General features: G+C 39.0%; 1 protein-coding gene and 1 pseudogene across 1 annotated transcript; one reads left to right on the forward strand and one right to left on the reverse strand.

The window, feature by feature from the left end:
- The first annotated feature begins 3937 nt into the window (after positions 1 to 3937).
- LOC103277126 (olfactory receptor 6K6) lies at positions 3938 to 5091 on the forward strand. Its single transcript, XM_008074551.1, has one exon. It carries the CDS (start codon positions 4101 to 4103, stop codon positions 5058 to 5060), a length of 960 nt encoding a protein of 319 aa, XP_008072742.1. The 5' UTR covers positions 3938 to 4100; the 3' UTR covers positions 5061 to 5091.
- A 1606-nt stretch (positions 5092 to 6697) lies between these two features.
- LOC110594614 overlaps positions 6698 to 12992 on the reverse strand; it is a 12883-nt pseudogene continuing 6588 nt past the window's right edge.

Here is a 12992-nt window from a genome sequence, read left to right on the forward strand (position 1 = left end):
ATATATAACTATATATATAAATAAATATATATATATATATATATATATATATATATACATATATATATATATATATACACACACATACTGCTAGATAATCATCAAGTTTCTTATTATCTAGACATATAACTAGATAATTTCAACAACAGATGCACGCACTAGATAGTTTGGGAGCATAAAAGAGAGACCACTAAAGCAGTCTGGGAATCAGGAAAGACTTCCTGAAGGAAATGGTGATGTATCAAATCTTAAAAGATTTGTAAGAATGGCAGAGGTGAAGCACACACATGTATTTTGGGTAAGGACAACACAAATGGGGTTGAAATTCCAGGAAAAGGGAAGAGCAGAAGAAAAAACAACAACCAGTTCAGAACATTGTGAGACTACAGCTACAAATGGTGGCTTTCTGGGACTTAGGTTGTAAGGCAGGGAGTAGAGTGGGCAATGGAGCTGGGAACACAGGCAGAAGCTCAGGGAGGTCCTTTAGCATCCCTGAATTCCTTCTTGTTGGAGAAACCAAGTCCTGTTAATGATACCAGAACTCACGAAAAGATTGAGTCAGAAATGTTTACTTGGGGATAAGTAGTAGAGGTGTAATTAAAAGGTAAACTAGTATTTAGCTAGATTTGAATTTAGAGAATTAAGATTCAATGCCTTTCAGGCCTTGTATCACCTGTGTGAACCCTAGGAAACCTTTGGCTTCTCTGAGTCTCTCCGTCTGCAAAATGGGAATAATTCTTGTCTTGCTTACCAAAGTGTTTTTTCAATGTGGTAAAAAGTGAATTACATAAAATGTACCATGTTAACAATTTATAAGCATACAAATAATTTTTAAATAATAAAATGAGATGTGCATTTTAAAACTTCTCAATGTATATGTGTTATCTTTATAGCAGCTGAGGGAATGGATACAAATCATAGTGAAAAATGAGTGAAAGCAGAAAGGGAAACAGTGTTTACTGAATGTGTATTCCAGAGACTCGTGATCCTGACTGAAGTCTATTCTGATGCCCACACCTATGCTGGGCCCCAGTGCCCCCCTTTACACTCCTCTATGGAGAGGAGGTTGGATAGCCACAAGGAGCTTTTGAAACCTGGTCCTGGGGAATGTATAATTACTGTGTAACACTTTTCTCCTAATTTGTCCCTTAGAGGGGAGAGTGAGATGTTCCATGTTCCTTTAGATACTGCACCATCTAAAGAGAAACTCCCAGGAAAGATAATCTTTCCATTACAAATATTCCCTGAAGAGATTTCAGAGACATCTATATCCCCATTGACAAACCAGAAGAAGAAACAAGGGGCTGCAGAGATTCTGAGGAGTGTTCTCCTTGTCTCAGGCAGGGTAAGTTCTAAAGACAGCTATGGAAAGGGCATCATCTCACCTGCTTTTTACTCTCCCTGTGCCTGCCCAATAGTTTCCTTATATCCTTAACTCCTCACAGGTCAGTTGTTGCTATAGTCTTCCATGGCAAAACCCTATGTTTTTAGAACTTTATTGCACAAGTGAAGTATCAGAATAATGAGGCATACAGTGTGGAAGGAAAATTAGAAAGAACACAGTTCAGCAAGCAAATGAAGATACTGATAACACTAAAATTCTGTTGAAGCCCAAAGAATTATGAATTCCTGGGGAGTCATAGAGCAAGTTACTGCTTTTCTTCTAATTCAAGTCTGATATAATTCAAGTCTCTTTTCATGACACAAGAAATATTCTTCGGCTGAACTCCTTGGGTTCACCCTAGGATTTTTTTTTTTAATGTCCTTTATGTGTTTCAGGAGCAAAAGTATTTGTTCACTTTATATAGCCCTTGAGTCTATGACAGTGATTGGCACATAGCAGAAGGTCGATCAATACATGGGTGTTACTTGAATAAATGTGTGAATGATAAATAATGATGCAGGTTTACTGTGAGAAGGGCCCCAAGCTTAGATCAACAAAGTCATCTTTCTGACTTTTATGAGCCACTTAGCATGGACTTTCTTGCCTTTTCTCATACCTGGTCTCCCTCTGTCTATCCATGTTCCTTGTAATGACTATTCAACATGACTAATCTCTGGTGTTTTAGACTGAGAAAAAACACACACAGAAGGACAGAGAATTGGATGTCTTCATAGGAGAACACCTCCATTCCTCACGCCTTTTCCCTTGTGGGTGCTGCCCTTCTGCTAAGCATTTTTGCTTATCCCCTTCCAAAGCCTGCCTCTCATATCGTTCTTCCTCAGTGCTTGAGTCACAAGGCAGAGAATCCTCTATCAATCATCTGCCTTACTCTGTAATGCATTCGTTTGAATCTGCTCTTGACCTCTTGAAGAAACCATATGAACCCTCTCACCTCATATCCAGGATAATCCTAAATATACAGGAGTAGTTAGAGTAGAAAACAAAATGGCTGATAAACCCTGACCTGTGTACCAGCCCGGGCTACGAAAAGTGGTGGACTTCTAAGACCAATAGACCTGGTTTCCCAATCTAGTCCTTGGTTTTTCTACCTGTGTAACAATAGTGACAATCTTTATATCATAAGTAGAAAAAAAGAGATAATTATTTAAAATAAAATATGTAAAGTGCCCAGTGTAACGGCCATGACATAAGATCTCCTCAGCAACACTACTTAATTTATCCTGTATGCTTCTATTAAAGATCCTTCAGTCTATGTGGGGGAGATAATCTTGATATGCAAATATTTAAAGTGAAAGTAAGGATATTTTAGATCTCATGAAAGAGAGAAAATAAAGCACTCCTCTTAAAAGTCAGAGGAGACAGTGATTACTTTTGGCACCGAAGATCATAGAGACTTCCATGAAAAGGGGAGCATTTGGTGGACATTGGCAGCTAGGATTCCAGTTGGAGAAGATAAAGAAAATGTAAGGAAGGAATAGCATAAGCAAAGGTGGAAATACAGGATTTTTGGTCCTATTTGTCTGAGTTGTTTAGTATGTAGGTATTTGGCTCCAAAACTGGATTGGAACCATATTATAGAAGGCAGTGATTATCAGGCTGAGTCTTTTGGGCTTTCTCCTTGAATGTTTTTGAAAAGAAGATAGACAGTAAATGCCATACTTAGGAGCACTCATCTACAGAATGATGCTTTAGAGGTAAAAGGGCCAGTGGAAAAGATGATAAACTAGTCAAGGTGAGAGGTAATGCACTAACTTTAGCCGTGCAAAAGCTTAGCTGCCCTTTCACCTCAGCAAGTAGATGCTGGTCTGATTTCAACTGCGGCTGATGGAAGTGATGGTTATAATAGGAATATATATATTTTTAAAACTCAGAATAGTTTTATCACTTTGGCTCTTAGATGTGGCCTTCATAGGTGGAATGGGATGTGTGAAGCTGGAGTTACGTGCTTGTCCAGAAATCAGTGGCCATTAGTCAGGTGCAAGATGATTCTAAAGAGACACTTGGTTTGAACAACTATCAATATCAACCACTGATAGAGAAGGAAAAGAAGGGAGGGGGTTACAGAGAAAGTAGAAGATGCAAGGAAAAATATTTTCTCACTTCTGGGTATTTATCGTTTTATGAGAAATAGACATGTTACTATGAAACAAACAGGAAAAAAAAAGCAGGGCTATAAAGGTGAATTTGTTATTCAATCACAGGCTAAATATTAGTTCCGGAAAAGATGAGGAAAGCAACATAAAGAATTATTGGAAGAAAAGCTCCCAATAGTGCTTTTGTATTTTTTTAAAATAACTTTTCTGAAGAACAGGAGAAGAGAATAATTAAAAATGAAGGTATAATTTTCAAGACTAAATAAAAAGGACAGAGAGTGAATAAGAGACTCAGAAATTAAAGGGACCGGACCTCCAGAAAATATTTCCAAAGAGTTAAATTTGTGTATTGCTTTATGCTTTCTTCACATCTATTGAGGATATTCATTTAAAAAAAAAAAAAAAGCCATTTGGGACTCAAAGGCAAATATTCCAGATGTTTCTGGCATGGAGGTACATCTTAAGATATATTACTAACTAACCAGTTTAGGACTCTGAAATAAGCTTAAGTAAATAACTACATAAAGGAATAAAGCAATACTCAGTTGGTAGTTATAATTTCAACTCTAAATATTTCTTTGTCTCCTTTCTTCTGTTCACAGATGACACAGCTGATGATCAGGAAGAATCAGACAATGGTGACTGAGTTCTTCTTTGCCATATTCCCAAAACTACACGAAGGTGGTCTCTCATTCTTTATTCCCTTGCTTCTTATCTATGGATTTATTGTAACTGGAAACCTAATGATATTTATTGTCATCCAGGTGGACATGGCCCTGCACACCCCTATGTATTTCTTTATTAGTGTTCTCTCCTTCCTGGAGATCTGGTATACCACAACCACCATCCCCAAGATGCTTTCCAGCCTAGTCAGTGAGCAAAAGACCATCTCCTTGACTGGTTGCCTTATGCAGATGTACTTCTTCCACTCACTTGGTATCACAGAAGGCTGTGTCCTTACAGCAATGGCTATTGACAGGTACATAGCTATCTGTAATCCTCTCCGTTACCCGACCATAATGACTCCCAAACTTTGCATCCAGCTGACAGCTGGATCCTGTCTTTGTGGCTTCCTTCTTGTGCTTCCTGAGATCACATGGATTGCCACTCTTCCATTCTGTGGCTCGAACCATATTCACCAGATATTCTGTGACTTCACACCTGTGCTGAGCTTGGCCTGCACAGATACATCCCTAGTGGTCATTGTGGATGGCATCCATGCAGTTGAGATCCTGGCTTCCTTCCTGATCATCGCCCTATCCTATATCCGGATCATCATGGTGATTCTGGGGATGCCCTCGGCTGAGGGTCGTTACAAGGCCTTTTCCACCTGTGCTTCCCACCTTGCTGTGTTTTTGCTATTTTTTGGCAGTGTGGCTGTCATGTATTTGCGATTCTCAGTCACCTACTCAGTGTTTTGGGACACAGCAATTGCTGTCACTTTTGTTATCCTTGCTCCCTTTCTCAACCCTATCATCTATAGCCTGAGGAACAAGGACATGAAAGATGCTATTGGAAGACTTTTCCACTATCAGAAGAGGTTTGATGGGGCTGGGAGGTAGAACAAGATCCTGGAGATTCTGAGAAGCCTCTTGGAAGTGTAGACTTTCATTGTTCCTTGTCCATGATTGTGCTCTTTTTCTATTGCTTCAACTATTTGTTCTATCATTTTAAAAAAGTATGATAAACTGTTGTGTCCAGGTCACTAGTGGTAGTTGGATATCCAGTTTACATTAGTGCTTTTGTCATGCTTTTGATAGCTGAAGCAGAATACATGGACTCTCCTGCTTTTAACACAGATTGACATCCTCCTCACAGCTCTCAGCTTTTTTTTGTGATCTGACATGTGAGTGAGGCCAGGAAGCAGGATGGAACAAGCATGAGTGACATCACAGTTAGGAAAACTGCTTCTGTTAAATTTTCTCCAATGCCCTTTCCAGCAATAAATCTCTATGTCACTCAGCATTCCACATAAATAAAGTTTCTTGACATTAGAGAGAAGCCTTCTTCACTTTTAGCTTATTTAATTCTCAAACTCACATACATGATGTGTTATAGCATTTTAGAGCCAAAGAAGTTCCACAAAAATTAATAACAATAATAGTTAATTATACTTCTCTGGCACATTATTATTTAAAACATTTTCACTTATGTAAGTCCTCTTGAAATGGAAGATATTATGAAGTAAATTGATCAGACATTAGCATTATTCAAATGTTAAAACTAAAGCTCAAAGAAGTTTAATGACTTGCCTAAGGTCATGTAGGTAGTCCCCAGATGGTACTGCTCTCACTTCCAGATCTGTCTAAAGGTCTTAATTCAGTCCCAGGAGAAAATTTTTGACCAGTAAATTCAAAACTGTCACTGAATTTAAGTCATAACAAAGGTTATAGAAGCTGGAAGAAGTGGTTCACACCTGTAGTCCCAGCACTTTGGGAGGCAGAGGGGAGAGGATTGCCTGAGCCCAGGGGTTCAAGACAGCCTGGGCAACTTGGCGTGAGTTGGTCTCTATGACAAATGATAATAATAATAATTACCTAGGTGTGGGGTGTGGTGGCTCATACCTGTAGTTCCAGTTACTTGGAAAGCTGACGCAGAAGGATTGCCTGAGTCCAGCAGGTAGAGGCTGTGGTGGCCATGAGCATACCACTGTACTCCAGCCTGGACACAGTGACTTTGAAAAAAAAAAGTTATGGAAAATCTTGTAATACACACATATATAAGGACTGCTATTTACCTAAGTAGAGTGATGATTATACAACTGACATTCCTGTTTTCTTAAAGGTTTGTTCTCTTCACTGGAATGGTTTAAGAAAAACATTGTCTAATTTTGTTTTTTATTTTACACTTTCAAAAGAGACAGGAAACAGAGAGATAGTGTGACTAATTGCCCAATGGCGGGGACCAGCAGGTACAAAAGCAAATTTCTCTGACCATTCTGGGTAAGTTTCATTGCCTAGGAGAAAAAGGGAAGACTAAGAAAGTCTGTTACACCCCACCCCACCCCACAGAAAGAATTGTACTGTTAACCTATCACAGTGTTCTAGCTAAAACACATGTTTAAAACTACACAGAGTTTCCACTTAACATCAAACTTTTAAAATGTAGCATTTCAGCAACAAATCAGCTCAGAGAACTCACCTCAAAAGTGGAAGAACAGAACAACTGCTCATTAGTCTGAAAAGCCAAGCTGCTACTCTCAGCTCCCGACTACCAGGCTTAGGCAGGAACGCAGGAGGGCAGGCAGCAGCTCCCCTGCAGCGCCATTCACAGGGATATCATGTATGGGGATAACAGTAACACAGTTGTCATTGCTGGTAACATAAACCAGGACGTGGAGTAGTTCCTGCCATTGATGTATAGGTAGCAGTTCCAAACACAGCTAATCAAGTAACCCTTAAAAGTCAAGATCGGCCTGGCGCAATAAAATCAAAAAATTAGCAGGGCGTGGTAGCGTGCGCCTGTAGTTCCAGCTACTTGGAAGGCTGAAGCAGAAGGATCGCCAGAGCCCAGCAGGTTGATGCTGGGGTGGCCGTGAGCGTGCCACTGCACTCCAGCCTGGGCGATGGAATGAGACTCCAACTTAAAAAAAAAAAAATCAAGATAATGATAATAAACTGAAGAATAACAAGGACCTAAAAGGTAGGATTAACCGACACAATATCATCTCTGTAGGGAAAATTAGGAGGCAGCTGTTGTACATATTTCTGAATGGTTTGGGGGTAAACAAGCACAGTGATTGTGTCCAAGGTGTTTGGGGCAAAATCATAGATCTGGTAACAGAAGACTGGGACGATCCAGGCTGTGTTGCTTATATGCTCATAAGTAGTCCTTGCACAATATCAGGATCGTGAGAAGAGAAATCTCAGTAGCAATACACGTGTTGGCATCACCATAAACTCAAAGTCACCTCCCAGTTCAGAACTTGAAAAGTGATGCTGATCTTGATGGGCCAGGTCGCTCAATAAAATCAACTGTAACACAGCACTGGTGGTCAGGTACCAGACGCCGAGCAGGATGGTGCCGTGGCTGATGTGACAGCGCAGGCAGCAGCTGCAGGATTGGAACCCGGTCGCAACCATCTTCTTTGCTCCGGCCCCAGGCGCAGCGGCGCCAGCGCGCTCCTAGGTTGCCAGGACCATCCACCGCCTGGCCCGGAGCCGCCGCACGCTGCTGCTGTCTGCTGCCACAGCGAGACCCTGTGCTCCGAAAAGCGAATGTTTTTAAGTGTCTGAACCTAGTCTAATGACCTTACATGTGTTGTCTCATTTATCATCACAATAATTCTATGAATTAAATATTGACCTTCTTTTTTCTTCAAAACAAGAAACGTGAAACACAGAACTGCAATAACTAGTCCAAATAAATGCACAGAGCTAATCGTTAGGAATTCAACCCAGAAAATCAATCATGTCTGGTCCCAGAGCCAGGTTTTATTGACAGAACTTTCATTCTAATCACTAAACCTAAGAAGAGTTCCAAAGGAAATACAGTATTCAAAGAGTAAGTGTGATCACTAATTATTATACATAAAGTGCTGAAAGGGTTTACTCCTCCAATCTGCAGGTTTATGTATTTTTTAAAGTTTCAGCGGCAGCCTTATGTCAGGCACCCTGTTAGGTGAGGATAATTTGCTTAGTGACTATCAGATGAGTCTGATAGTCCTTGGCCTTTAGAAGCCTCAGAGTAGCTTGAACCATTATTGCTACTATTAATAAGAATGTCAGTATCCATTGAGTTCACTGCTGTCCTTCTCATGTAGACTCATTGCTCACAGCTCTCAGGCCATTTTATTTCCTCCAAATCTTCTAATAAAGTTTGTTTTTTTGTGTGTTTCAGACCTCTTTGAATGAGTACTCTTATCTGTCCTCTACTCTCTTTCAACCCAAACATTGATTATTTTTGCAAGGATATTACTTAATCTTTAGGGCTAATGCTCAGAAATAATTGTTTACCAAGATTGCTTCAAATTACTGCGATCTTCAAGAAAGATTCCTAATATCCCTGGTAGGGATGTCAGGCCACTGTTGGCCCTTATTTTGATATGGCATTTTCTTTTGGTTTTTCGTGCTGACAGTTATTTTGTTTGCCTCATGTCTCCCATTAGACTAAATAAGGGTCCACAGAGACCAGGAATAAGGTTTCCTTATCCTTCTGAATTTCAGGCTACCCAAGTTTTGCTCTTGGCTAGTGAACCAACTGATTGACAGGTTGGGAAAGCTAAAAGATGGGTGGTTCAATGCCTGTGAGAGCAAAGAGTATCGATAGAGAGGAAAGGGACTGTCTTTGATGCCAGTGTCAAGCAATGCACATATCAACCTAAGATAGCAGAAGGAGAAGAAATAAAGGACGGAGGATTTGCTGCCCCCGTGAAGGTAGAATTCCAAGGAGCCAGAATAAGATAATACATTTATCCAGATTCTTACTGCTTTATTTCCAGGCACTCATTGATCTCTTCTTAGACCCAATCCCAGTTCAGTATAGAAGCATCTCTTATGAGTATGGTAACTTTTACCTTAGAAGACATCTAATTATTTCTGCACCTAATGAATGAATCTCTCCTCTGTAATAGAAAATGGTAATTCAGCTTCTTATTAGATTAGATTTAAGGCGATCACTAAGTCCAAAAACTTTGAAATCATACTGTGTGAACATGAATCTTGGCATTTGAAAACTGACATAGATGTCAGTGGGCCTCAGTGTTCCCATCTGTAATATTAGAGCTTCCAGGATTGTGAAGATGAAATGCTACTGTGTGTATAAAATGCTGAGCACAGTGCTTATAAGGCTTATAATTACTTGTTATTATCATTGAGATGAAAATTACATCTAGGGCCATCATGCTGCACAAAGCCAGTGGATGCTATTAAATCTTTCATTTTTGCTTTCTGCAATTCTAGTAGCAAAAACTGAGTTCCCCAAATTTCACAAAGTGTGTTACTCAGGGTGAAGAACTGAAATTGTTATGTAACTTTTTGACACAAATAAAATAGTAACTTGCCATTATAGCGGTAGAAAATAGACTCTCATCAAATATGGTGGTTCATGCCTGTAATCCTAGTACTTGGGAGGATGAAATTGGAGGCTCACTTAAGCTCAAGAGTTCGAGGCTGCTGTGAGTTATGCTCATGCCACTGCACTCCAGCCTGGGTAATAAGGCAAGACCTCATCTTTGAAAATGAAAAAAAGAAAAAAGTCCTATTTAGGATGTAGCAATGTTCCCCCATGTTAGAAATTTACTGTCTTTTATAATATATAATTCTTTTTATTTTGAGGACCCAAAATTCTCAGTGGTGTAAACTAAAAAAAAAAAAATTCTAACCCCCCATCAACTGAACAGATCCCCTTGTAACCAAAAAGTTCCCCCAAAGCACATTAAAACTGAGTTCCTGGTCATGATGGGATGGGAGGTCATCATACACCCCTATTTCACAGTTTAGACACAACAACTGACCAGGATTAATATTAAAATTAAAAATCATAAGACTGATAGAACAGACTCTTTGTGGTAATAAGATACCAAATTATAAACAGAACTTAAGGCTATGCCAGGCAAGGTTTAACTCTCACACCCCTACTCTTAAAGAATAAAGTGTTCTAACTGCAGCAGATTTTTCATTTTCTCTAGCAGTTAAATAAGTGCTGGCCTCCAGATAAGCAATACTTAAACAATTAAAACTCATCCAGCTCATAGATGCCGACAAACTGAACTCTTGTTCCACCAGTCATAGCTACTGCTTTTATTGGACAGAAGATTGATTTCAGTAATTTTTTCCAGATAAAAAGACCAGACCCAGTTCTGGTCAGTTTATAGAAGTTGCACATTTGCATGCCTCTGTGCCCTGAAAAGATCCTTTGACATATGAAGCTAATTGTAGTACATTCAAATGTTAAGTCTCCGATTGAAAGTGAACATGGGTGGTATGTTACTTGCATGTTTGTTTAATATGCATGCATAAGGACCACTTCATGAATATTCATGACTCTTTCTGTAACCTGAATAAGTGTATTTAGCCAGTCCTTTCAGCATTAAGTTTCTACTCCAACCTCTCTGCATTTAATGTGTCTTTCTCTGGTCTTCAGGAGAAGGCACACTTCCCAGCCCGCGGGATGACTAGATTGCAAGCTGTAACTCTTTATAAGAAATACAATCTCCTCCTTTTCTAATTTACACATTGCATGTGAGTGTGTGTGTATGTGTGTGTGTGTGTGTGTGTGTGTGTGTGTGTGTGTGTGTGTGTAACAGTCTTATAATTATACCCTTTAGGAAAAGAGTCAGATACTCTAAAGCAGGGAGTTAAAAGTTGCTTCTCTAAAACTGGGTTAGGCTATTGTCGTTCTCTCAGTTTAAATTGTATTTCCCTCGTATTTAAACAGGTACAGTTCCAGGGAGCACAGCACCAACCCTGCATGAGGCACATATGTTGGCTATGCAATAACGTGGTTTGAGTGAGTTTAACCACTGATATCCCTAAATTGGTATCTTCTTTTAAAAAAAATGTTTTATTGTTTGCTACCCTAGATTACCTTCCATGTATCAGAGGAATTTGGACTAATCAACTATCATGCTGACTAAAGCAAAATCATAAAGGAGATAAAATGTATTTTAGATGTATATCGTTCCCCCTCAATAATTTCTTCTCAACCCATCCCTTTTATCCACCTAAAATCACTATGTTGAGAGAAAGTAGAATTTTCTTACAAATTATATCAATTTTTTTTTGAGTCAGAGTCTCACTCTCTTGCCCAGACTGGAGTGCAGTGGCACATTCATGGCCACTGCAGTCTCAAACTGCTAGGCTCAGGCAATTCTTCCACCTCAGGCTTCAAAATAGCTAGAACTACAGACACAGGCTACCATGCCCTGTTTAATTTTTTTTGTTTATTTTAGGGACGAGTTCTCACCAAATTGTCCAGGCTGTTCTCAAACTCCTGAGCTCAGGCAATCCTCTCGCCTTGGCCTCCCAAAGTGCTGGGATTACAGGCTTGAGCCACCGCACTTGGCCAATTATATCAAATTTATAAATGCTTCATGTATAATAGAAAAGTATATATTTCCTCTATATGTTTGCTGTATAGAATATATATGTTATTTTATATATATACTTAAGTTTAAAAACATTTTTCCACACCTTTACTAATTTATTATTTGTTTGACATTCTTTTCCTTCACTTGGAAATACATAGTAATCTGCTAATTTATTTTCATATTTTTATAATTTTTAAATTTTACATAATTCAAAGCTATGTTGTTAGATATAACCTAGATTAGAATGTTGTTTTAGCCGCACATGGTGGCTTACACCTGTAATCCTAGCACTTTGGGAGCAGAGGTGAGAGGATTGCCTGAACTCAGAGGTTCAAGATCAGTTTGGGTAATTTGGTAAGTCCTTGTCTCTACAATAAATCAAAAAAATTAGCCAGATTTGGTGGCGCACCCCTGTGGTTCCAGGTACTTGGAAGGTTGAGGCGGAAGGATCACCTAAGTCCAGTAGGTCAAGGTTACAGTGGTTGTGAGTGTGCCAGTGCACTACAGCCTGGGTGACACAGTGAGACTCCCACTAAAAAAAAAAAAAAATGTAGATTTGGTAAATATTTCTTATAATGTTACTTTATCCTACGTTTATTTTGTTTATTATTAATGTTGATGCATTAAACCTTTTCTGTATCTTTTCCCTAGATTCTGTTTCTATATGTCTATGTCTTTAGATATATGAGAAGGGATCTCCCCCATAAGAGGAACATATTTATTAAAAATTGTTTATTTATTCTTACATGTTTAAACTTCAGTCACTTTCAAATAACTCTTTGTTTGATGCAATACACCTATCGAGACACTTTTTCCACTGCTCAAAACAGTTTTTGAACTTGTCAATTTTGATGCCTTTTATTGTTTCTACTGTTCTTAGTTTCACCTCTTCCACATCGGCAAAATGTTTTTCTTTTAGGATTTTTTTTCATCCAGGGGAACAAACAACAAAAAAAAGATGCTTGGGGCAAGATCGGGTGAATAGAGATGGTGGATCACACAGAGGATGACGGGAGCCTGCTGTTTTTTTTGGTCAAAAACTGCTGAACACTCAGTGTGGTATGGGCTGGTACATTGTCATGGTAAAAGAACCAGTCACCTTTTGCCACAACATGGGTCATTTCTTCCTCAAATTGTGACGCAACCTTCTCAAAACTTTCAGATGAAAACTGGTTGACTGTCTAAGCCGGAGGAACAAATTTTGAGTATACTATAAAGAACCAGCCCTCCAAAAAATAAATCTGGTTTTTGTAGGGTCTCCCTCACATATCCGATAAGCATCATATAACTTGGATTAAAAAAACTATTAGGCTAGCTCTTCATCTCTCTCCATTTTGACATTATAAATATGTTTGAAAGCATTTCTACCAAAATATACGCATTTCTTGGTTTTTTGTCTTCTCTGTAATTTTTTTCTTCCCGTCGCTATTTTTTTTTTTTTTTTTTTTTGGGGTTTCCCTCTGTC

The sequence above is a fragment of the Carlito syrichta genome, unplaced genomic scaffold (assembly GCF_000164805.1).
Source record: "Carlito syrichta isolate Samal-C Ts95f unplaced genomic scaffold, Tarsius_syrichta-2.0.1 Scaffold316483, whole genome shotgun sequence".
Lineage (NCBI taxonomy): Eukaryota > Metazoa > Chordata > Mammalia > Primates > Tarsiidae > Carlito > Carlito syrichta.